General features: G+C 37.9%; 3 protein-coding genes across 4 annotated transcripts; 1 reads left to right on the plus strand and 2 right to left on the minus strand.

Annotated features, from left to right (window-relative positions):
• Nucleotides 1-40: 40 nt before the first annotated feature.
• GLaz (Glial Lazarillo) lies at nucleotides 41-4580 on the minus strand. Its single transcript, XM_017072452.4, has 5 exons — nucleotides 4451-4580; nucleotides 3029-3239; nucleotides 801-955; nucleotides 667-739; nucleotides 41-478 (listed from the first exon to the last, which is right to left on the minus strand). Exons 2-5 carry the CDS (start codon nucleotides 3161-3163, stop codon nucleotides 206-208), a joined length of 636 nt encoding a protein of 211 aa, XP_016927941.3. The 5' UTR covers nucleotides 3164-3239; nucleotides 4451-4580; the 3' UTR covers nucleotides 41-205.
• Nucleotides 4581-5936: 1356 nt separating this feature from the next.
• Drip (aquaporin homolog protein drip) lies at nucleotides 5937-25471 on the minus strand. 2 transcript variants are annotated; one of them, XM_017074923.4, is made up of 4 exons: nucleotides 24860-25471; nucleotides 14678-14856; nucleotides 6661-7014; nucleotides 5937-6598 (listed from the first exon to the last, which is right to left on the minus strand). In XM_017074923.4, the coding sequence occupies exons 1-4, from the start codon at nucleotides 24873-24875 to the stop codon at nucleotides 6410-6412; spliced, it is 738 nt and encodes a 245-aa protein (XP_016930412.1). In that variant the 5' UTR covers nucleotides 24876-25471; the 3' UTR covers nucleotides 5937-6409. The 2 variants fall into 2 exon arrangements, with proteins under 2 accessions (XP_016930412.1, XP_036669236.2); XM_036813341.3 differs by lacking the exon at nucleotides 24860-25471 and adding an exon at nucleotides 23413-23431.
• On the plus strand, nucleotides 9650-10462 carry LOC108010103 (uncharacterized). Its single transcript, XM_017074924.4, is given in 3 exon segments — nucleotides 9650-9791; nucleotides 9852-10149; nucleotides 10152-10462. Coding segments are annotated over 3 exon segments (672 nt in total). The 5' UTR covers nucleotides 9650-9713; the 3' UTR covers nucleotides 10448-10462.
• Nucleotides 25472-25990: the final 519 nt, after the last annotated feature.

Below are 25990 nucleotides of genomic sequence, written 5' to 3' on the forward strand. Positions count from 1 at the left end.
TGCGAGCATGAGTTCATATATTGAAAATCCCCGATCGATATACTCTTATTTGTTTCTGTATTTGCGTTATTTTTCCTCACTCCGCCGATTCACACTCCTCGATATCACAGCAGCCTAAATGATTAGGCATTAAATGGAATTTGTTCTTAACCGAATGAACTTAAATATATACATATATGGGGGGATGAGCCAGAAAGAGAGCATTTTACAGCGCCTCAGGGCATTGTTTGTTTTTGCTGATGATCAGCCTTTCCGGATCCAATGAGAGCCGCTTCAGCACGTCGTACACCTTGGAGCGGATGTCCACCTCAAAGTCCCGGTCGCGCCCAAGAATCCAGATCTGGTCGGAGTGGCCGAGGGATCCAATGCTGCCGCAGGACCACAGAATGGCAAAGTTATCGTAGTCCGTGTAGAGCACCTGGTACTTTCCAGAGCCTGGTAGCAGTCGGGCAATTACCTCCGGAAAGCGGGTGGTAAACTAGGGATATAATAATAAGATAATAATATAGATAATATTAAAAATATCTAAAGAGTGGATCATACTAAAATTGAATATATCTTCTTAGTAAGTCCTCCGATTTTGTTCAGTGTTACTTAGATAATAGACAATATAAAAGTAACATTTCCTTTCTTAGAGATGTTTGATTTTTGAAAGAAAAGCCATACCTTGAAATCCATAATCGATGATCGACTGTTTTCTGGCGTCGCATACCCGATATTAACGTTTGGATTACCAGTTCTAAATAGGAAAAAGTGATTAGTTAGGGATAATTTACTGTTTAAAGGTCTAGGTGACCTACATGCGATTGATGTTTTTGATAGCAACCGCCAACTTGAAGTTGGAAAATTTGGACAGTTCCCCCTTGTTGTACGGCTCAAACTGGAAGGTAGTGCATCCAGAAGCGATTTCCGGAAGGTAAAAGGAGCGCTCCACTTCGTACCAATGGCCCAGAACCTGGATGATTTGAAAATTTGAATTAAGAAAAGAGAAGTCAAGAAAGAAGATTGTAATATTTGCATCTATACTGAAAAAAATTGTGTCTAAAAAATACAATAATATATAATTATTAATATTATCCCTAAGTGTGATTAGTGAAACCTATCCGGTAAAGAAAATTTTTTAAAATGCATTCTTCTGATCATTTTCTTAAGCTGTACAAATATTTTTAAAATATTTTTCTAACCATATTGCCCACATGTGTTCTAAACATTGTTTACCCAGTTTTTCATTCCAGAAACTGTTATTGTTCCTTTGTTATTCAACCGTCTTATCAGAACTTCATGCATTGGGCATGTGGACTGGATCTAGAACCATCTTCAAGCCTGAAACCCAAAACCTAAAACCTTTCTTGGAACTTGCACGATTTGTCACCCAGCGTTTCTCTCGGCCAAGAAACACTTAACTGGGTTACTAATTCAGCGCCCTACCATCCACCACAAACCACTTAACCCAAACAATGCGTAAAACGTAAACATTTTGGGAACTGGTTTTGGTTTTTGGCTGCTAGCCATTGAGAAGAGTCGCACTTTTGGCAGCAGCCCAACTTGCAGTTCAAAGTCGGAGGGCGCCGCATCGCATTTAATTAGTACTGACGATGATCCGAGGTCTTTGCCCCGGGTCAAAAGCGGGCGTTGGGGGCGGGGACCATGTCAAATGGATAAATTCACGCCTGTCAACAGCTCAATTGGATGATGTGCTAGTTGGGGAAGTGGAGAGGAGGTCGCCAGACCCACATAATGTGAATCACAATGCCTCTTTCTTACTCTGGCAATTATGGTGCATTATCATTTATGCAAATCAAGGCTCAATCAATTTAATTTCAGCTGCTAAAGTGATTGGGCCAATTTTCTAGTCTATGATCTCAGCGGTGCCAATTAACAGTGGCGATGTGTTTTAAAAAATTCCGCTTATGGTTTCAGAGGAACTATAAAAAATGTTTTACGTTCATAATTAGCCTTTTATTTCCAAGTGTTAAAAACAGTTTTATTTCCAAAATGAAACTACTAGTTCCAAAATTTCTCTTTCTTCAAGAAAAGAAATCTTACAAAATAGATTTCTTTACTTTCAAATAAAGATATGGGCATCGCTCTACAAATATTTGATCCAATTCGGAAGCACAAACTTTGTGTTCCTAAGAAAAGTCGCTTCCAATGGAAGTGTTATTAATTTAATGTTCGGGTTAGGGATGTTCGACTGTAAATACACTTTGTTGTCCTTGGCATGCCCATGTCTGAGCATTGGTACTGGTTGATTTACTTCTTTATAAAATAAGTGGCTTGTTTACCATCGGACAGGCCATAAAGCTTTTGTGCCTCTCGCCTCCTTCTGTAAAACTGGTTTGCATTTTACACGGCGGATCGAATTTGGTGGCCTTAAATTGGTTCAAGTTCATCTTATGCACAATCCACAAAATGAAGAAAGGTCTTCGTCTTCGGATGCCGCCTTGTGCTAATTAATCGAAGATGTGACACGTTTAGGATGATGGCAAATAACGATGACGTGCGGATTTTACAATGAATCTCAGAGTTGTAAGTGGGAGAAACCCAAATGGATTTAGCTAGTCTCAATAAGCACTTCCAGAATCCCAAGTCAAACACAAAACTCTCAAAAATGTTTCGCGGCTCATATATTTATAAAAAAATATAGAGAAACCCAAAAAAAAAGAAAGCTACTTTAGATAAGAACTTCTAGAATCCCAAGTCAAACATCAAAATTTCGTGTTAAATTTTATTACAAAGTACTTTTTTCATATAATATCCAAGCAGGTTCTCGAAGGTAATTATCATAATAATTTTGGTATTCACATCAACAGATATATTATGGTATCAGATCTTGAAAATAACTTGACGTAAGAATTTTAAACGAAACGTTATAAATATCAAAAATTGACCCTAACACTAATACATAAATTATTTTTCAAAACCAAAAATAATTATATTTATTTGTATAGTCTCTAACGAGTGTGTATTATAAGATCTCAAGATCGTTTAAAAATATTATGAGCGATGGGGTCAGCAACTAACTTACCCGACTCATATTGAACTTTGGCATCGATGGGTAATTCGGGCAACGTCCAAATCCGTAGGCATTTGTCCCGGCGAATGTCAGTAATAAAACTCCGGACAAAAGGCACACACTCGAGACCAGTGACTGGCCAGCCATAATTGTTTGTTTTTTTTTTAACTTTAACTATTTGGTACTTGAAGCGGTAGAATTGGCACAACAACACCCAACTAAACTGTGTAGAATTCGAAATCAGGTAATTATTTTCATTGAACTCGACCGTATTCTCTTGGCTGTGCACAAAGTGATTTTCGATTCGACGGGTTCACTTGGCCAACGAACTATGTATGGATCAACATTAGCATTTACATTTCCTCAAAGTAACCATCCATTGATATTCCGGATGGGAAGTGTGCGATAATGAAAACGTGCTGTCTACCGGCTTTGTTAAATAAACCTGGACAACTTGGTCAGTACCGAGAAGAAGTGAAAACCACTAACTGGGTTGGCCGCGCTGTTTGTTTATTTTTAATATTTATTTTGGATTGGCTCGTGCCCGTTCAGCGGGTTACGTAAAAGAAAAGCCAACGTCAAAATGCAGCTTAAAACTGGTTGCCCCAACGATTTTTCGCACACATGAAGAGATATTGCGCATTGCAAAAAGCGGGTAAAAGCGAAAATACCTAATCGAGGAAATACCGGGATGCATCAATTGTGTCATGGAGTTAGTCGGGTGCATTGCTCGATTTATCTGCGAAAGTGTATGTAAGTGCAATGTACATTTATAAAGATTCGTTCAGGCGTATCAAGTTCAAGACAAGTAGGAAGACGGTTTTCTCTTCACAACCATGGCATTACCGCATAACCGTGGAAATAAGCCATTACTAATTGACCAATAAATAGAGATGTGAAAGTACAATCTACCTAAACACGGTACATAAACACAATCTCAATATGATTTGGGTTTTGTTATCATAACATGATCAGTAAAATTGATACCACTGCTTTATATTTCAATTTATCACAAGCTATTGAACTTATCAATAAAAAATTATAATATATAAGAATTCCGCATATCTTGTTTATCTAAAACCAGTTTAAAGAGAATAAATGTATTGATTTATTCGACTTGAGATTCGATTGGAAATTAATAATTATTTAAAGGTACATTGATAGTACCGATATGGTAAAAACACAACTGATATCTTGCACCTAGGTACCGCCAAATAGACACTTCCCATCACTGCCAATAAAAAAAGGTGTTAATTCCATTGGAAACGGCAACAAAAAGTGGCACAAAATAAGCCAAGGCAATTGCAAAATACTCTTGTTGTCCAGCTGATTTCACTTTGTGCACATTCAACAGCCCGTTTCGTTTCGCGTGTGAGCAAAAATGTAAAAAAACACTAAATATGATGCAGTTTTATCTGACATCTCTTTGTTTACATCGTTTTTAGCAATGTTCTTTGTCTACGCGGTTTTTATCTCGCCAACTCGAATCTCGAATAGCGCCGGAAACGCGAAACGTTCACATCGATCGACCGCTCGCGGCAACCGTTGAAATGAAAATGAACTGAACGGTCATTTGAATTCAATTCACTGCTCGATTGCTGCTCTGCCTATCGATATTAAATCGATTAGAGAACCCAAGCTGGTCACATTATTTGATTGCCGCCTTGCCTATCGATCTTATCTTTTAAAAATTACGCATTTTTTAAAACCCGTTTCCGCTTTTTTGTTTTAACCCAAACCTATTTTATTTCTTGGAATATTTTTCCAGCAAGCATTTTAAATTTTTAAGCTGCAGTAAAAAACACACCGAATATTCATTTAACACTGATCATGAGGCTAATATAGACATGATCGTCTGCTTGTTCAGCTTGCCATAAAACCTATCGATTAAATAACGTTTATAAAAATACACAAGGTTGTAGTCTTGGCTAACGACATGTAAAATAAACTGTTAAATAGTAATTTGCAAGTAATGTAATGAATAATCCGATATCCATTTAAACTAAATGAAATAAATATTGTCAAAAAGGTTTTTCACCTTTTAAAATAGATAAACATAGAATCCATTTTGGAGGAGGATCTGACTTTTAGGGCCAGCAAGTATCTGCAACAATTCCATCATAGTTAGGAGCTTCCTATTACACTTTCTATTAACAATACTTCTTAATGCACATATACTAGTTTTTAAATAATTTATTAATTTTATAGTTATTTAAATAAGTCGTTTTTATTCATTAAAAAGCTGCCGTACTAGAAAAGCTGAGAAATTTAAAAGTATCCAAGTGTCCAACTCGTCCATGATCCTTTAAATGGGTTCACTGAGATTAAATCCTTAAATCATACCTGAAATTAGAAAATACATTTTATAAAAACCGAAACATATTCTAAGCCCCCGGAAACCGTGTAATTGTTTACTAAATACCTTAGTATCCTACTAAATACACGTAATGATAGCCCTTTTCCTGGTTCCAAGTTATGTTTGCGTTAGCACGCAGTACATCATCAGTAGTATGCAAAGGATACTAAATGCAAACCAAGCCATCAGGGGGATTCTGAGGGCATCAAGAGACCACAATGATTCATGACCTTGGAATGGAGTGCAGCCTTTCTTAAGCTGAAATGTATACATTAGCCTCCGCACATAAAAATAAAATCCCAAAAGCGATATCCATTGAATACTCTCCTCGCAAATCACGGAAAATGTGGCTCCATTTTCCGTATTCTTTTATTTCCACAAGCAGCATAGGTCTAAACTTGAGAAGTTAGTTAATGTCACCAGATGATTGCCTGTGATGTGTGATCTCATTTCTTATATTACCCAGATAGTTTTTGCTTTTGATTTTTGAATAATTCTTATCGACTAATAGCAAATAACAAGGATTGAAGCCCCAGGACATTCAGACAAAGGCGTTCCGTAGTATTTTCTTAATTTTTTTTTATTACACATAGTCATAATACAATTCGTAGGTGCTCAACAAGTGGTGATCAACTGAATGAGAATCAACCATATTTGGTGGTTCGGATTTCCATGGGATAGTGCTTTCGAGGTACAATTTAGTTAAGCTTCAATACAGTTTTCCTTCGATTCGCGTAATGATGTTGTGCATATAATTTAGCTTAAAATTACTCAAATACAATATTGCATATTTTATGTGACAGCTTCGCGTTACAACTAAAACGATACATTTCCATTTTTTTTATTCTTTAACAAATAAAAATGATACAATTGTGTGTGGAAAGTTCAGGTTGGGTTGGATTGGTGGAGCAAACCTATTCTAAGAGAAATTTCGGCAGCGAATTCGATGTGACCCTGGATGGAAAGCAAATGTGTGATGCGAATGGAAAGCGGGTGCGGACATTTACAAGAATACATATATGGTATTCGGTTACTGTCTAGAAGTCGTACGAGTTGGCCTCATCGTCGCCCTTGCGTACCTTGAAGATGAATCGATAGAGGATTCCGGCCAGAAGACCACCGGCAATGGGACCCACCCAATAGACCCAGTGGTAGGTCCAAACACCCTGCACCACAGCGGGGCCAAAGGATCGGGCGGGATTCATGCTGGCACCGCTCAGTTTGACCTGTAAAATGTTTAGTATATTGAAAATAAGTCAGGTATGTTCCTATATCATTTTATACTCACTGCGCATAGATGTCCAGCGGTGATGGCCAGGCCCACGGCCAGAGGAGCCGATCCCTTGATATCCTGACGTCCCGAGTCCGAAACCGCCTTAACCACAAACACCAGAATGAAGGTGATCAGCGCCTCGATCAGCACTGCCTGTGCGGAATCCAGGGAGGGATCAAAGGAGGAAACCCCCAGATCGGCACCAGCCACTCCATTGAGTGCCACCTTGATCACAGCTGCTCCAGCGATGGCGCCCACACACTGCACGATGATGTAGAAAGCCGCCTTCAGGATGCTGATCTCGCCAACGATCAGGAAACCAAGAGTTACAGCCGGATTGATGTGGCAGCCACTCAGATGACCCAAGCCCTGGAAGAGATAAAACATTTGCGATTTATAGGGATATATTGCTGGGTATACATAAGTTTATGATTTGAGACAGAGTTTATAATAACCTAGAATTATTTGTTTTTTGAGTTTTCTCCTACTACTGTATAAACATCATTTTACTTTTTTAAATAAATAGGTTTAAAATAATGGGATCACGTTTTTAAATAACAGAAATCGTTATAAGTTAAGTAAAAAGAACTAGAATTATTATACCCGTTACTCGTAGAGTAAAAGGGTATACTTATATACCCCATAAAGTATATATATTCTTGATCAGGATCACTAGCCGAGTCGATCTAGCCATGTCCGTCTGTCCGTCTGTCCGTCTGTCCGTCTGTCCGTCTGTCTGTCCGGATGAACGCTGAGATCTCGGAAACTATGAGAGCTAGGCTATTGAGATTTGGCGTACAGATTCCTGAGCTTCTTACGCAGCGCAAGTTTGTTTCAGTAGACTGCCACGCCCACTCTAACGCCCACAAACCGCCCAAAACTGTAACTCCTACAGTTTTGATGCTAGATAGAAAATTTTAACTGAAATGTATTGTTCTCAACAATACCTATCGATTGACCTAAAAAAAAGTTTGCCACGCCCACTAAAACGCCCACAAACCGCGAAAACCTGTGACGCCCACAATTTGCATGCTAGATAAGAAATTTTAACTGAAATGTATTGGTGTCGTCAATACCTATCGATTGATCCAAAAATAAATTTTCCACGCCCACTCTAACGCCCATAACGCTTAAATCTGTCTACCGCCGGTAGGTGGCGCATTTTAATCTCTTGCATATCTCCATTTCCCTTTGAGTAACGGGTATCTGATAGTCGAGGTACTCGACTATAGCGTTCTTCCTTGTTTTTGTTCTATACTTCCCTAATGTTCTATTATGATCTTTTTACTATTTCAAAAAAATCCTGTTGGTAGATAAAGCGTTTTTTAAAATGTTAATATTTTAAAGATCTTGAAACATATTTTGTATTAACCTTAATTCTATCATTTTAACAGATTAATTTTTATGTAGATCTATGCTATATCTAAGGTAAGAGCTAGTAAATCCTGTTGGTAGATAAAGCTTTTTTAAATGTAAATATTTAAAAGATCTTGAAGAATATTTTTGTGTTAACCTGAATTCTATAATTTTAACAGGTTTATTTTTATGTAGATCTATGATACATCGAAGGTAAAACCTAGGAAGGCGTAATAGCATATCTCTCCTTTGATCGATGCCCGCAAATGTCAAGTTGACAACGCAACATCTTAACCATCTTCTCTTAATGTTTGCCCTTTGGCATGGCAGCTGATTCTTCGATTTTCCGAGTATTCCATTGCACAATCGCCTGCACATCGAGCTGCCAACGGATACAAGCAATTTGTCAGACCTGCGATGCACTCGAGTGCATTTATTGTGTTTAGCGTGTCTGCAAAGTTCAGATCCAGCTGGCTGGAAAGTAAAAGTGTTTCGTTTTTGGGGGGGTTCTGTTGAGTCATTGCCCGAGAAGAGATCACATGGAACCACTTAAATGGAAATCACAGCCAACAAATTGATCGGATCGGATCGGATCGGATTCAAGTGTTATGAATGAAGCCGAAACGCATTGCCCAAGGTCGATGTGCAGGCTTCTATGTTTGATATCTCTTTCCAGCCGTGTTTTTTCCACGTTTCGGTACGTTTTTTGGTGATACGAACTCGGCTTCGATATGGATTTCGCAGTTCGCCGCATGGCCAATGTCGTGCGTCGCTTTGCGTTTAATTAATAAATGCGCAAAAAAATGCCTGTGCTGGCCGCTCGGCCACAAAACGCTAATTACAAATGCCGCCAAGAGCAAGATCGAATCGAGTTTGGGCCCCAAAAACAGCAACAAATCCGAGCAGCAACTACAACTCGAACAACTTCTTGACATTTTGGTTATGCTCATGCGTGCAATGCAATTTCGATTTCGTCTATAATATTAAGTTGCCGCTTTTGCCTTTGCTTCGGCTTTTGCTGCCACTCCACCTGATCTCTAATCGATCTGCGTTTTGAGCCCACAATAGTAGGCCTATTGTTCTCAACTCAATACCCCGACTCGTCTTAATTGCACACACTCGAACAGTCGTGAAATTAATCAAATTTATTGTCGAGCCCGAAACCCATAATTAAATTTAATATATGCAACGAAAGTAATCGCGATTGAACGACCGGCTGCGTGTGAAATCCGAGATTGACGGACATGAGTCATTGATGAAATATGGCTCTAATCAATTTAGGCCTATGATTGATTAACTAACTTTACTATTTATAACATTTGCTTGGTTAAAATATAAAAAAATAATATAAAAATTCTAGTAATTAAATGTATTCCATTAGGTTTTCAAATTATAACTTTTGGGCACATACATTAAAGTAAATATATTATATCATCTTTGGAATCAAATTTTGGCAATAGTAGTTTGCAAAAGTGTATAGTATTATCGAACTATTTCCCAATATCAATCTTTTTTTTCCCTGTGATATGATAAGCGAATAATGACGTATTTAAAGTGTATTTGCCTCTATGGTATGAAGACCTGATTGGCATACATCATTATCACCTCTTATCTTGCAGCGTAAGATTTACTGCTGGATGCTCTTTACAATATTTGGTAGCGATGCATTCAAGTCAGTCTTATTTTGCCTTGCGACTTGAAAAGTTACGAAGATGAGAGCAATGCAGATCTATATTTTAGTCCTGGTATTTTCGATACACCTAAGGACATCCTATTCAACAGCCTGCAAGGTGAGTGGTGCATATAAGACATTTAAAATTTCGATAAATTCAAGTGATATATCTAATCAGGGAGATGATTGTCAGCCCCAATGTGCTGCTTACTGCTTTGGGGTTTTAAACCCGTGCATGTCGAACCTGGCCAACCTACAACGACGCACGGAGGCCTGTGAAGCAGCGGTTGCTATTGCGAGACTAGCTCTTAATGATCGAAGGCTGGATACATTTGGTTCTTTATTAACAATGCAACCGGAAAAGAAAAATAACTCACAGCTACTTTTGGCACCCACACCCGAAGCCCGAAAATTGGAAAGAAACGACCATTTTCAACAATTAGGTAGCAAATATTACAACATTGAAAAAGAAAGAAAGAAAAAATGGGTGGCTATCTAGCCAGTCTTCAAAATCAAGAGGAATTGGACGCCTTCAGTGGAAAGTTAGATGGTCTAAATCGCTACTGGATCGACGTGACTAGTCAGTTCAAGGATGACGAATTCGTGTCTATAACTAAAGGATTAAAAGCTAACTTTCTGAGTTGGGCGCAGGGTGAACCCACCAAAGATGGCCAGTGTGTGGATATACGAACCTTTAATGGGAAGACTACCATGAATGACAATACGTGCTCGACAAATCTTTTTTTCATCTGCGAGAAATCGAACGAAATATAGTTTCTTGGTATTTACCTCTTTTGCATTTGAATAGAAATATCATATCTTGCCTAAACATCTTTTTATTAACTAATTAAAAGTAAGGGAAAGGTAGAAAATGTGTGTACTACCTGAGCAAATAACTATTAAAAGTGGATCTTTGTATAACTCAGCTCTAAAGACTGTTTTTTTGAAACATAGCACTTGAAAAAGTTGTACTTGCAATAGGATCTAAAATCAAAACATCATTTATTTTAAAAGTTATTTATTTTGTGTCAGCACTCTCCACGATCTCAAGGTTTTCCATCGGCTACGAAAAGTCTGGCAAAGTCTCTTCTACCGATCGAGATATACATAAATATATATAGAGATCGATTGGCTTACGCATGCAGTGGAAACCGCAGCTCGACATTTACGCTTAAATCATATTTTATGGTTTTCCAGCTGAAAATCGAATGTTAACTTGTTTGTTTCGTTCTGCTTTTCAGCAGCATTTTGGCGATTGTTGTTGTGTTTTGTTGTTTTTGCCTGTTTGCTTGTTGGCCGATTCAATTCAAGTTCGCATCGGGCCAAAGCCAAAGTCGAAGTCGAAGTCGAAGTCGAAGTTTGTTCAACCAACTTGATTCGATTGCGATCGCGAATTGAAAACAAAAACGTGAATGTTGCACGCACCAAGTTTTCTTGGTTTTTTCTATTATATATTTTGTTCTAACGCCGCCTGCATAATTAAATCAAATAATGGTCAAGTTGTGACTAATTTTTAATCGAGCAGATAAATTTATCATAGAGTATTTGATTAATTTTTAAAATTTTAAATAGATCTCAATATAGTTATGTTTATATCAATCCTTAATCACATTATCAGTAAACCCTTTTCTTTGGTGCTATATTTTCTTTATTGTATAAAGTTATTTAGCCAATTGAATATAATGTATTAAGTTCTAATAAATTGTTCTAGAAAATAGCTTTGCCTTTCGTTTTAATATCATCGGCCTTTCCCTGCATTCTGTACTTTTCCTCTACTAAAATCATTCACTCATTTCCAAGCCCTAATAAAAGCCAATCCCTCTCGCTGAACTTTCGATAACAATCGGTTAACATGACATGACAATTTACAATCCCACTTTAAGATCGGTTAATATAAATTTTTCCATGCACGTACTATTGTTGCTTGCCATTTTCTCTAAGCATTTTTAAATGCATTAAATTTCATTTTATTTTATTAGCATTTTCTTTGATTTACTTCCTTTTGGCCGACTGTCACGCGATTGTGTAGATGCACACAATGCATACAAATGTGGATCTGCCAGGGGAATTTGCATTTGAAGTGCCGATCTTGGGGTAATTCGATATCCTAAGCTCCAGCTTAGAAATATCATATTTCTTGACTCATATCTATCACTATTGCTGGGACTGGCCATTCCAGGGCCCCCAATTGCCGGTCATTAGCACGTTTTCCAATTTGACGCCACGCGTCTTGCTCCATTGAACACCCATTGCTGGGGTTTTTGCTTTGGCCATAGCGATAACGATGACGATGACGAACAACTGCACCATTGTCGTCACACCTGCTGGCGAAATTAGCAATGCATACCTGGCTCTATCTTGGGCTCGAGCGGTGCCAATCGATCGCCGCTGCAAGTCATGGAAAATGGTGTATGGAAAAGGTGGAAAAGCTGCCACAGGTTGCAGTCATGTGACCGATCTGTTCACGTGATTTGCCAAGCGAGGGGATACTAATTTGCCACTAATAGCGAATATGAATGTTGCAAGTGTTTTCCGCGGGGAAATGGCTGAGACAAGCATCATTATGTTGGCAATATTGCTACTTGATTTCATTATGGAAATTATTGACGCTTTCAATATGATTATTAGATTGCAACTTTTGAGGCGTAATCATAAAATGGAAAGGAGAGCGTTTGCAGAGTGCCAGCCAATATTACTCATACGACATGTATGTCATAGGAAATTTTGCGAGTGAAAAAGTATACAGTTAAACTCAACAGGATTAGGTCTTTATGGAAGGGTTTTAGAAGGGTTTTTCATTTTCTTTATAAGTTTCTCATGCCTTTATAATATGAATTTAGTTTTAAATTTCTCTTCTTCTGAAGATCAAGAAGTAGAATTTATTTTTTTAAGTTTTAAGATTAGTTTTAGATTACATTCAACTAAGAAATAATAGCGAAAGAACTTAGAAAAAACGAAGATTATTGATTCAAAAACTTAATTTGGAACTTAGAATTTTCTATTCAAAACTTTAGTGCAGTGGTCGGCACACACATACCATCACAAGTTTGCCTTGCATTAGTGTGAGTGTAACAAACACGAAGTTTGCGCGCGGCGTGCTGAAGCGAGACGTTTCTCTGCTTTGCACTGAGATCCTCTGCCGCAGCAACAAAAAAGCGAGGCGAAGTTGAGAAAAAAATGACCAAAAGACCCATGCCAAAGTTACACGAACATGTACGTTATACGTGAGCGAGCAGAGGATGGGCAGAACACTTCCCTATGCTCACTAGATAGGCCGCTGCCGACCACTGCTTTAGTGTGACCAAAGTGTTTCAGGAAATTATATCATTATGTTTTAGTTATTACACGTTCTAAGTATAATTGAGAGTACACATTTTTGATCCTATACCATTTTTCAGGAATTATTAATATCAAAAGCGCATAGCTTGATATAATGTTAAGTTTTAAATTTCAAGTTGCAAATGTTCTATTTATACAGATCCAATAAATGACACAGGTATCTAAATATAGAACATCATCATCGCGTTCTTGATGGATTCGGTTGGTTGTGCTTGACTTTTGTAGTGCCATAAATCGAATGCAAAGCGCAGATCGCTTTAAATGCTAAAGCACGACAACAGTCGTCACTCGCACAGCATAGCGTAATTAAACGCATAATAATCTAATTGCATATTTTGCGTGTTGATTAATGTTAATTGCCCGCGCAGACGCTTTTGCTGCGAGCGCGCATTTATTATTCGCACTGCGAGTGAGTTCCAGTGTGCGTTTGTAAATCTGTCAATTTTGTAAATTACATTCGCACGCAGTCTTGAGTTTTTGAGCGGCAAGCAGCATTCGCTGGTCGCGTTTTTTTTTTTTGTTTTTCAAATTTTTATGGCGGGCCCGCGATGTTGTCGCTTTTAAATGCCAATGTCTCTTGGCCAAAAACGCAGCGTTTGTGAATGAGCCGAAAGTGTAACGCGGCGGTGGCGTGTCCTTGAAAATGCCCGCCGATCAGCGCACGCACCGCCGACTTCTGGCCTGAAATCCCCGACTTGGCCAGCAGATCTCAGATCTGAAATGCTCTAGCTCGATGCGTTCTCTTTGTGTGATCTGTATTCTATTGAAAAGAGTGGACCTGAACTCATAGGGTTGCATGGTACTATAAACATAGAAATAAGTCATACGACATGTTGACTATACCAGGTTACTACACCCAATTTATCTACAAATAGGTTAATTAAAAAATATTACTTATAATATAATATTGCATTAAATTTAATAAGTCTTTAAGTTAATTGGATCATTGTGGAATATTCAAAAAATTATAAAATAGTTTACAATGCAGCATCCTTAAGAAAGTTTTGAATATCACAAACTTTATTAGAAATGCACTGTTTCCTAAGGAGAACTTTTAAAAGAACTAAATATTTAACAATGTATGTTGACTATGCTGAGATATTTTCAAACCTTGGTCGAACTTTCGATAAAATTGTATCGTCTATCCACAGGGTTCTTATCGAAAAGCATCCTGAACATTCTATCGATCGACAAATGTCAATAATAAGACCCTTTCTTAATAATTTTGAATTGTAAAAATGGCCTTTTCTTACCATTTAAAGTACGACCTCAGCTAAGGATTACCTAAGTATATCCCAATTTATAGAAACATTCCAATTTATTTAACAAAGTTTTCAAAAACTAATTTTTTTTAATTCAAGAATTATTTCAATTAAAAGATGTTTAAATAATTATTAGATTATTGACCATTTAAATACGATTTCAGCTAAGTCTTACCCATATCAAAACTTATCCAAAATGTATCCAAATTTAAAAAAAAATAAATTATTCAAGTTCCAACAAAAATGTTTTGATCAACAAGTTTTAAGTTAAAACTAAAAACTAAACATATAAACAAATGAAAAACTCAAAATTTAAGCATCAAGAGCGGTGGACCTAGTTCCCAGAGACAAAGCCTCAAAGTCAGAGGTCCATCCTAGCTGAAATTTGTATGCGCATAGTTACCTGGGCGATTGTGGCCACCGTCAAGCCAAAGGTGAATGCGATCTGTGGTACACTTCCGCTCGTCGTGCTGCCAACGCCGACGAAGACCAAGAAAAATGTGCCCACCAGTTCGCCGAGCAGCATGCGCCAGATTTTCTTGTTCTCGGTAATGTCGGCAACGCCAACGAATTTCGACATTTCTGCAATTGGAAAACACAGACCGAGCATTAGAACCCAATATTAGTAATCGCAAACAAAAAGCACTGAAATCGGCGAAAAAACCATTGATTGATACTTGCGCAGCGCACGCCAAATCATTATTAATTATTAGTTTTTGTCAGCTTATTGTCAGTTTAAAGCAGCTCTTAGTCAATAAAGTCGGCACGAAAAAGTCAAAAACAAATCAACACACTACTGTCTAGTGTTTATCTAAGTGTAACCACTAGGAAAAAACAAACAAATTAGGTAAACTTTTTTAAGTATTAATTTAATACTTAAACTTGTTGTGCAATTTTCTTTAATATTTTATGGTAGTTTATTTTAATTTTAATATTTTTAAATATAAATACGTTGCAGTTTGTGCAAAGTGACATAAAAACAAGGAAGAACGCTATAGTCGAGTACCTCGACTATCAGATACCCGTTACTCAGCTAAATAGGGATATGCAAGTAGCAAAGCGAGATTAAAATGCGCCACCTACCGGCGGTATACAGATTTAAGCGTTATGGGCGTTAGAGTGGGCGTGGCAAATTTTTTTTTGGACCAATCGATAGGTATTGACAAGACCAATACATTTCAGTTAAATTTGTTTATCTAGCATGAAAATTGTGGGCGTCACAGGTTTTCGCGGTTTGTGGGCGGTAAAGTGGGCCTGGAAAACTTTTTTTTGGACCAATCGATAGGTATTGATGAGAACAATACATTTCAGTTAAAATTTTTTATCTAGCATGAAAATTGTGGGCGACACAGGTTTTCGCGGTTTGTGGGCGTTAAAGTAAGCGTGGCAAACTTTTTTTTGGGTCAATCGATAGGTATTGATGAGAACAATACATTTCAGTTAAAATTTTCTATCTAGCATCAAAACTGTATGAGCCACAGTTTTGGGCGGTTTGTGGGCGTTAGAGTGGGCGTGGCACTCTACTGAAACAAACTTGCGCTGCGCAGGAATCTCAGGAATCTGCGTGCCTAATCCCAGTATTGTAACTCTCATAGTTTCCGAGATCTCAGCGTTCATACGGACAGACGGACAGACGGACAGACGGACAGACGGACAGACGGACATGGCTAGATCGACTCGGCTAGTGATCCTGATCAAGAATATATATACTTTATGGGGTCGGAAACGCTTCCTTCTGCCTGTTACATACTTTCCGACGAATCTAGTATACCCTTTTACTCTACGAGTAACGGGTATAACAAGGTATTTGATGTATTTATGTGACGTTGTAGGCAATAAAAACACGCTCTTGAATATGCACGTTTATTGCAATTACGTCAATGAAGTTATAGTGAAAATTGGCAGCTCATTTTCTTGGAATACCTAAGCTTACTTAATATAAATAAAACAACGAACGATTAAAAAATTCCTTAAATTATGATATTGTTTACTTGTTGTTCAAACAATTTGCCCTTTACACTTGCGTTGCCAACAAATTTGCATCGTTTGATTAATTGATTTGTTTAATAGCACTTGGGTGTTTACTTCCTGACAGAAGCCTTTCATTTGTCATTTCATTGCCCGTGCCAGGCGTAGTTGAGTGCTAATGAGTGGGTGTTAATTAATTTGTCTACGCGCCAAGCAGTCCCAACAAATATTTGCAAAAAAAACTGCAGCCTAAGCCCCAGTTGCACTGCCAATAAAATTATTTATAGGCATGATGACTGCCGTTTAATTTGGTGCAATTAAAAATAAATGTATGGCTTATCAGGCGGTTGAGAAATTCATGGGCTTCGCCTCGTTTTTTAAGCCGCATTTAAATAGACATTTATTTTATGGCTGTCACTTGACCAAAATGCCTGGCTAAGTGATGAACACACAACGCCCCTTTTTCGACTGATAAGTGACGCGATCTTATCGCCAAGTTCGCACACTTCACTTAATACGGCAATTATCTGGTGTCCCATGACTCTGAACCAACCGAGATGATAACGTTGGTAGGAAAATCCCATAAAAATCTGGGTGTTACGATTTACTATTGGCATCAGCTCGAAAGCAATAGAAAACTGCAATTCAAATTCAGCTGGGGTATATCGAGTGAAAATATCAAATGCAGGCTAACGTGATCTGAATTGGCTGAAATCCCTGAGGAATTCCCCCGTCGAAAACCCAGGAAACCCATAAATAACTTGAGCTGACATTAACTTGTGATATTTCTTGGAATTCAATTGAATTTTGGCGTCACTTTTTATCGGAATGAAACTAGAAAATGATAAAGCAATGCCAAAGAGAACTTAGGGTGTGACTAACTGCCTTTAAAAGTGACAGTAAAATTGAAAAATAAAATCAGTTATCACTCTTTTGGTCTAAATATCTTAAGCCCAGGAAGTGCCCATTAAAGAATATTAGGAGCAATAACCATTTTATCAAATGAAATATGATAGTCGCGACTTTTTGGTAGGCGCTATTGCCGATACACCCACACAAGGTGCGTAAATAAGATTGGAATTGAAACCAGATCGACCTGTTGACAAGAATCGCAATTGGCCCAAACTCAATTAGCATAAGTGTACAAAATTTATGGTTTATTTGCCATGAACATTTGTTTAATTCATACGGCGTTCTCTCTATGTTAATTTGCAACGTCGAAGACAAAAACAAATGTAAATTGAATTTAATTAAAGATAACGAAATGTCAAACATAATTACACGATCATTGTGGGACAAACAAACACAAATTATTGGCGAACTGAGCATCTCCGTTTGACAATCAATCAATACGGCGAGGGGGGGAAATTAATAACTTCATCTGCCAGATATTAATCACGGCAATTGAATTGAAAATCGAGATTCAAGTTCAATGGAACCTCAGGATCATTAATAAGCAATTTGTGTGGCTTTCATTTGAGGCTTTGAGCTGTGAAATGCACTTGGTTTGATGGCTGTTAGCCAGTTTAGTTGACATTTAAATTGGCAGTAGCTTTCAGCTGACTTATAAAATATAGTATACAGTACTTTTTGGTATAGGCTTGTTGGGGCCCACTAAAGCTTAGGCAATCATCAGCGGCAATCAGTTCTATAATTGATGGGCTTTATATCTTGGGGTTTGTTTTCAGGGAGCCAACTAACTCAACAGGTCTCCATAAAGATAAAGTAGTGAGTGCCACCTAAAAATAAACCTTATCTTCGGCGTTTACCCAACTTAATCTAAATGGCCCGGTGCGATTTGTTTTGGGCCTTACTAACAACCTTCGTAGGCCTTCTTGTCACATCCTTGGGACTTGGCTAAGACCTAACAAAAAACATCTTGATACGCCATTGAAAGTGGTCTGAAGAAAATGCGAAACCCAATAAATTATTGTGTGGCCGGCAGGCACTTTAAAAAATGATATTAACAAAATAAAAAAAAATCATAATAACAACAATTACACACAAAAGTCATCAATTGGAAGGTGAGGGCGTGACGACGTCGAGGCTTTTGGTTATGTGTTTTGGCGAAAAAACCATATAGACATAAAAACAATCCATCAGCAAGGCCAGCCGAGATACATTTGTACATTTGCCAGATGAAGATTTATCTGTGTTAATTTCGTCTTTTAATTTGTCGAATACCATTTGATAATGTTCATAATGAATCGTAATTAATTTAATTTGAGGGAAAAGTTAACTTCGAAGATCGCCAAATGTATTCTTAGTAATTTGATTAGAGCGTAAAGGTGTGTTCTAAATAAAGTCGAGAACTGGAACCACTCCATCAATTTTCCAGCCCATCAATCAGAACATGATATTGTCATTGCCATTGCCATTCGACATGAAATTAATTAGTGGGGCGCACATCAAAAGCAAACTTGCTTCGCTATCGCAAGAAACATAAACATTTAACATTTAATTTCTTTCAAATCGAGAAATTCCGGGCGTATGCGTAATAATATTTATCGTCTGCAAAATCGTTCTGGGTTCCTGCCATCAAGAAGTTGGCTTGGAATTGCCTGACCCACATACCAAAAAGTACCTGTTTTTTTTTTAGTATCACCAATGGTGTACCTGTACCTGGTACTTGAGCTTGATGGCTGTGTCCCGTTTTTAATTTTTATACCCGTTACTCGTAGAGTAAAAGGGTATACTAGATTCGTCGGAAAGTATGTAACAGGCAGAAGGAAGCGTTTCCGACCCCATAAAGTATATATATTCTTGATCAGGATCACTAGCCGAGTCGATCTAGCCATGTCCGTCTGTCCGTCTGTCCGTCTGTCCGTCTGTCCGTCTGTCCGTCTGTCCGGATGAACGCTGAGATCTCGGAAACTATGAGAGCTAGGCTATTGAGATTTGGCGTGCAGATTCCTGAGCTTCTTACGCAGCGCAAGTTTGTTTCAGTAGACTGCCACGCCCACTCTAACGCCCACAAACCGCCCAAAACTGTGGCTCCTACAGTTTTGATGCTAGAATAAAAATTTTAACTGAAATGTAATGTTTTCATCAATACCTATCGATTGACCTAAAAAAAAGTTTGCCACGCCCACTTTAACGCCCACAAACCGCGAAAACCTGTGACGCCCACAATTTTTATGCTAGATAAAAAGTTTTAACTGAAATGTATTTGTCTCGTCATTACCTATCGATTGACTAAAAAAAAAGTTTGCCACGCCCACTTTAACGCCCACAAACCGCAAAAACCTGTGACGCCCACAATTTTCATGCTAGATAAAAAATTTTAACTGAAATGTATTGGTCTCGTCGATACCTATCGATTGATCCAAACAAAAATTTGCCACGCCCACTCTAACGCCCATAACGCTTAAATCTGTATACCGCCGGTAGGTGGCGCATTTTAATCTCGCTTTGCTGCTTGCATATCTCCATTTAGCTGAGTAACGGGTATCTGATAGTCAAGGTACTCGACTATAGCGTTCTTCCTTGTTTTGTTTTGCAGAACCAGCGGAAATTTGAAATTCAAAACAGGTAAAGAGTGGCTTCGTTTCGGGCTTGTCTCACTCTTTTTCTTTCACTCGGCTTCCGTGTTTGAAAACAGCTAGCAAGCTCAACAATGCACGAAGAAAATAAAACAATTTTTTATTACTCGTGCTTCAAGAGATTGAGATCTCTCGCCGGCAAAGTTTCAAGCGCTGAATACCCTCCCAAAGAGTCCTAATGCTATATGATACTAATTAAATAAAATAAAAATCATATAATTGTAATAAATCGTCTACTATGCAACTATTATTTTCATAATTTAACACTTGCTTATAATAACCTCTCAAAATAATGGCTAATTCTCATAATTATGGTTTATTAACACCTAAATTTTTTTAATGACTAGACTGATAACAATTTTTTCACCTAGTCAAATGCATCTCTATAACATTTATTATTTGATAGCAAATACAAGGAAAATATGTGCTTCTATCTCAAATAAAAGTAATATATTTTATTTATTTAGGGTATACACCCATCGTATACCCCAAAGATCCCACAATTCCAATTCAAATGTCAAGGTCGCTGCACATTTCACAAGCACGCTTGAGTAAAAAATCTTAGCACTTTCGTTATCGCTGGCAGGTCCCTTAAATCACGATCCTCGTGGGAAAAATGCCTTAGGAAGTGCTGTTGAATTTCACTTTCACATTCCTAGAACCTTCCCCACCATTCAAGTGGTTCTCGTAATATTCAACTATTTTGCAATACCTCAGATAGCATCTTGAAGTACGTACGTTCCGGCCGGCGATTTATAGCTATTGCCTGAACTGACTGAATTACCGACCGATAAGATAGGTGAGTCAGGTGAGCTGTCTGCTCCCAGATAGCCTAAGAATTTTGGATCCCCATGTACGGGTTTAATTGACTGGCCTGCATATAATTACTGTATTATTAGCAACTCCCTGGCACTGGAAATTGCTTTGGCCCCCGACCCAAATATAGTAATCCACATTGTGTGTCCGAATAGGAATCTATGCCAAGTTGGCCTGGACTACTAAGTGCATGTTTCTGAACCCCGGGAAAAGCGGCGTTTCAGTTGCCATAAACTTGATGTTGCCGCGGATGTCCGCTCGACATGGTCTTGCACCTGTTCTGGTTGTACTCAATGTGGCTCACATCCTGAAAACCTTGTACGGAGAGGGCACTGAGAGAAATCGGGGCTTACTAAGAAAATGGAGAAACAACTTCTGGATGAATATTAAAATCCAAGTACGATTATAACCGATTAACAAAGTAGGCAAGGTGTAGTGATAGAAAAATTGTATGATATCAAAATATAATATTCAATATTATTAATCACAAACTAAACCTTATTAGGAAAAACAGTGACAAAGTGCAATTCGTACTACTTCATACAAAGTTCTATTAGCTTTATAATTATTTTCTTAATAATATTGTTTTGTCTTTCGGAACAGAGGTATTTTATTAAAGTAATATACCTAAAGACGTTGGTTCTTCTGTGAAGTCGTTTTTTTTTAATATGATTTTTAGCGGTCCCCATAAAATATAATTTTTATTTTAATTATGTGTTAAAGTTGTTTTACATTTCGTAGTAATATTTTCTTTAAAGTTTAAGCCAGCGCTCGGCAGCCACTCATTAAGCAGTAATAAGGAATAGCTTTGCAAGATCTCTGTCGCAACACGTACAGTGTACACACATCGATGAACTGTCCATTGCACTGTGCCGACCGCTGTTTAAACTTTTTTTTAAATATTTCGCAATTTGGATTACTTTTTGTTTCAGTGCTTCTTGAGTCCAGCCTTGGCAACAGCGAAAATCAAGGTGTGGGGGCGTGGCGCTGCACACGTGCCCATGCCCACGGCTAAAGGCCAAGTCAAAGGCTTGGCCCCCAAGAGCCGCTCCCAGGTCCTTCCCTGAATCACTTGGCTGGTTATGTTGATTGGGGAACCTGGGTAAGGCTGGGTTAGCCATGACTTATCTGCGTATTATTAGAACATGAGCAATGTCATCGCCTGTCGCTTTTTCTCACCTAGTTTTCAGATGGCAAGCATTTTCCGCTCTTGCAACTCATTAATTTGCTCCTGGCACGCAATTTCGGCATAAGTTTCCTAATTTATGACCATTTTTGCTCATATGTTTCTTAATCATTTGGGGAGGGGGCCAAAGAAATCGACTGGGTAACGAAAAGGATTCACAAAAGCTAGTTTAATGGCTTATGATAGTTTTTAAGGTGGATCAAATGGTAATTTTCCAAACTGACGTCACATTGACACGTGTGTCATTATTATCAACGAGAAAGTTAAAAAAAATCAGCGAAATTGGAAAGACAGCTGCTTTAATGGGTTTTACGTAAGACTCTGATTCTGCTACATTAAGAAAAGAGTGAGCAACAAAGAACTTAACTTTGGGGAGTGTTTTAACAATAAGTTGAGTAAATTTACAAGGGTTATTTTCGTCCATATATGCAAATTATGTTATGGTCGTTCATCCGAAGTTAATTCCAAGCAACGGGGAATAAATTTTCCATATGTAAGTGCAAAACAAAAGGTTCTCGCATATTGTTTTCAAACCATTTCGTCTACAACAATTAATCAATTTAATCGGATTATTAATATCGGTTTGCGCATGTCTTGGGCACTTTTGTTCGGCAAGGTGATGATTTTATTAATAACAGTCTCGGAGAAGATCGAAACCTGTTCGCTGGCCATTAAAATCGTTATAAATTAATTAGCCAGATGGGCAGGGACTATTCAGTTTTCGTTTGCTGTGCGGGAGGAGTGCGTACAAATTCACTTATAATCTTTATGGGCTTTTGCTGAAGCGAATTGATGTCGCCTTAACTCGTTTACAATGTACCATAAATCAGGGGCAATTTATTGGGGTTTGTGGTTTATGACTAACTTTGAAAATTACCAATTAATTGCGATAATTTGAGATGACAAGATAGGGAAAATTGGTAGATCTTGAGGGGATTTTTCAGGGAGATCATTAATAAATAATCAAAAACCTCTAAAAATCTTTACAACTTCCAATTAATTTAGTTATTATTTCCGTTCTCATCGTAGTACATTCCATTGCAAATCAGAATAACTCAACTTTGGACACTTAAAAATTCCAATTATTATCCCCGACACATTTCGCATTTAATTCAACGTTACGTGAATCAAAAACTTTCCATGGGAACCGAGAATCTTCGCTCCTGTGCTTCTCAATGGCAGCCTATTATCTTAATTATAAGCTATCTGATTAACAAACAAGTTGATCTTCCATTGAGAACCGAGCTGAGTTGGGTGTTATTAAGTGGAGATGTGCACTAACTGTGCTAAATGTCTAATGTCTAAATGTTCTGTCGGTCGTACCAAAACAATTTCCTGGCTTTAAGTGTGCTACTGTTTTGAATGCCAATTTCACCGTGATGTCATGTCGACCCGGCTCACGATTATTACTGTAATTTTATATCTGCGAATCACCGACGCCATAAAAACATAAAAAACTAACGTCAGGTGGAAGTGTATATATAGCGATGTTGGCCCAAGATGACAACGCATTGAATTATGAGGCGGGGAAGATGTTTAACCGAAAGAGAGATATCAAATTAAACACACGTTTGTGCTATAATTTGCAGAATTTGAACGCCAACGGGTCGCGAATTTCTCACGCACCTCTCACAAGACTATTTTTAACGGCTTACCAAAGTATACTAGTCTAAAAATTCCATTCGACCATTAACCACTGAACCAGGCAGTGAAAATATTTAATATCTAAATCAAACATTGAACCTTGTGTTTAAACACTTGATCAAATAGAAGCTCTGGCGTTGACATTAATTAGCTGGAACCGAGAATTTCAATAATGGAGCTTGGCTGGCAAATGAATATTTAGCGCTGGGCAAATATTATCGCCATTATCAGAACAAGCGGCGAAAATGACGCCAGAGATCGGCTTTAATTCTTCGCGGTAAACAGAAAATGCAATTAAGTTTTTAATTAATTGCCTTTGGAAGCTGGACAAATAAAAGTTCCTATTTTTCGGGCCTTTATTTGCTTTTCTTCAGTTCATTCACTTGAGGTGGTGTAGTTTTATTGCTTTTGTTGGGGAGTCATCAACATCATCGTCGTATAAATTGCCCGTCTGTAGTTTCCGCTTTGTTGTTTACCTATCTAAGTTTTCTTCTATCTATCTTTTTTCTTTGGAGGCTTTTCTGTCATGCAAACTTTCAGTTACAGAAATCATCATCAAACGCCACGGAAGCTAAATCAAAGCAACAAAAAAATCAACATTCAACTATAGAAAAATAACTTCAGGCTAATTTACTGTCTTTGTCATGCTGCGCCACAGAAATTATTGAAAACTAATCATCTTGTTATCGTTATCGACAGGCGGGCTACCCATTGATTCAATCATCTATCCCAAGGAAAGGCGATCTATCAAAACTATCAAAACATCTTTGGATGGCTTATTATAGATGATTAATTACACATGTATGATATATTTTAGATTCATCTTAGCCACTGGGGGTTTGTTTTGAAAGTGAAAACACAAGTGTATTGTTTTTAGATAAGGAGTACCATAGACCAGTTTAAATATAGTTAAAGGCAGGCTTATAAAAAGAGGTACTAACAAATTATGTTTTTATAATTAATTTTTTTTTTTAACTTAAGTTAAATCAAATCAAATCCCATATTTGTATATATTGTTTAAGTAAAGCTCTTTCAGAACTTCTTAAAAAAATTTTTTTTTTTTATTTCCTCTTTTTTTTTTTTTTCTTTTTATCCCAAAACTGAAAATAATTTTTGGGCTAAGCACTTTTAAAACTTAGTTTTCAAAAGTGGTCATAATTTTCACAATGATTTGTCAAAACGGGGTTTATAGCCAAAACTATCGAACATGTGGGTAGAGTTATTAAAATTCGACTCATTTTATTTAATTTCATATTTCGAACAAAGGAGGAAAGCCCCAAAAGAGTGGCATTAACTTTCGTAGCAAATCAAAACAATTTCGCGCACTCTTCGCCCCCATTTTATTCGCAATTAACCTTCGCACACACGCACACGCATTGTTCGCATTCTCCAGTCTACAGTTTCCAGTCTCCAATCGCCAATCACTCACCTGTTTTCTCAACCATTTTGGCTGTCTTCTGTCTTCGGTCTTCTGTCTTCGGTCTACTGTCTTCTGGGGGCTGCCACTTGATATTTGGCAAGCGTGGGGGGTTTCAAATCGAATCGAATCGAACTTGTGCTTTGCTTTCGTTTTCAAAGCGCGCTTTTTGCTGAATTTTTTATCGCTGCTGCGGGTAAAAGTGAGTTAGCGAGCACTTGAATCGAACTGAATTGTGCCAATAGTTTTTTGTGGCCAAAATATAATTGTTAAGGTTAAGAGTCTTGAGGTTGCACAATTGTCAGGCACTTGACCACGGGCGAAAAGTGGAGTTGTATACTTTTGTCAATTTAATTTCACCCGACTGCCTTTTCTGTTTTTCCAGCGTTTCTCGTCGTTTCGTTTATTTTCACACTGGGCTCAATAATTATTTTCTTTGAAATTGGAAAGCGCAACGAACAATAACTTGATTTTATTATTTTCAATTAAATTAACCGCTCCGAACTCGATTTCCTTTACGAATTTTCCAAATTACCGTTGCCGTGTCTTGGCTTTTCTTTCTCGGAGATTGTGACTGGATTTATTTAAGCTGTGCTACCACGTTCGCTGCTCGAGCGCAAATAAACGTTGGCAACGTTGCGGCTGTAACTGATATACCCTCTGCCGCAGTCGCAGTCGCCGCTGGCGTCGCAGTCGCTGCTGGCGTCGACGTCGACTGAGGCAGCAAAAGCAGATTTTTGTTTTGGGGCTTGGTCAATACGCTCCACTTCGCTATGGAGGCAAACGAAGGATCTGGGTTCGGAATACGGAATACAGAATACACCTGCCCTGATGACTTAATCGAATGGGGGTGTAAAAACATTTATTATGGCTCTAGGGCGGGGAAATACATATGTATATTCGCTTTTTTGATGGCTCTATTTTGCCAATCTGAGTGGCTTACCTTCCTGTTGCAAGTGCAAAACATTAAATCCCTTCTGGCAAAAAAAGTTGGGCTTGGCCTAAGTGAGCATGACGTTTTTTCAACTATATTTTGTAATCCAAATTTACAATGTTTATATTAATTTAAAATGGATAATGGTTGTAGTAATATTATCAAAGCTATTTCATAAATGATTTCGTGATGATTGCTGCCTTAAAGTA

The sequence above is a fragment of the Drosophila suzukii genome, chromosome 2R (genome assembly GCF_043229965.1).
Source record: "Drosophila suzukii chromosome 2R, CBGP_Dsuzu_IsoJpt1.0, whole genome shotgun sequence".
NCBI lineage: Eukaryota > Metazoa > Arthropoda > Insecta > Diptera > Drosophilidae > Drosophila > Drosophila suzukii.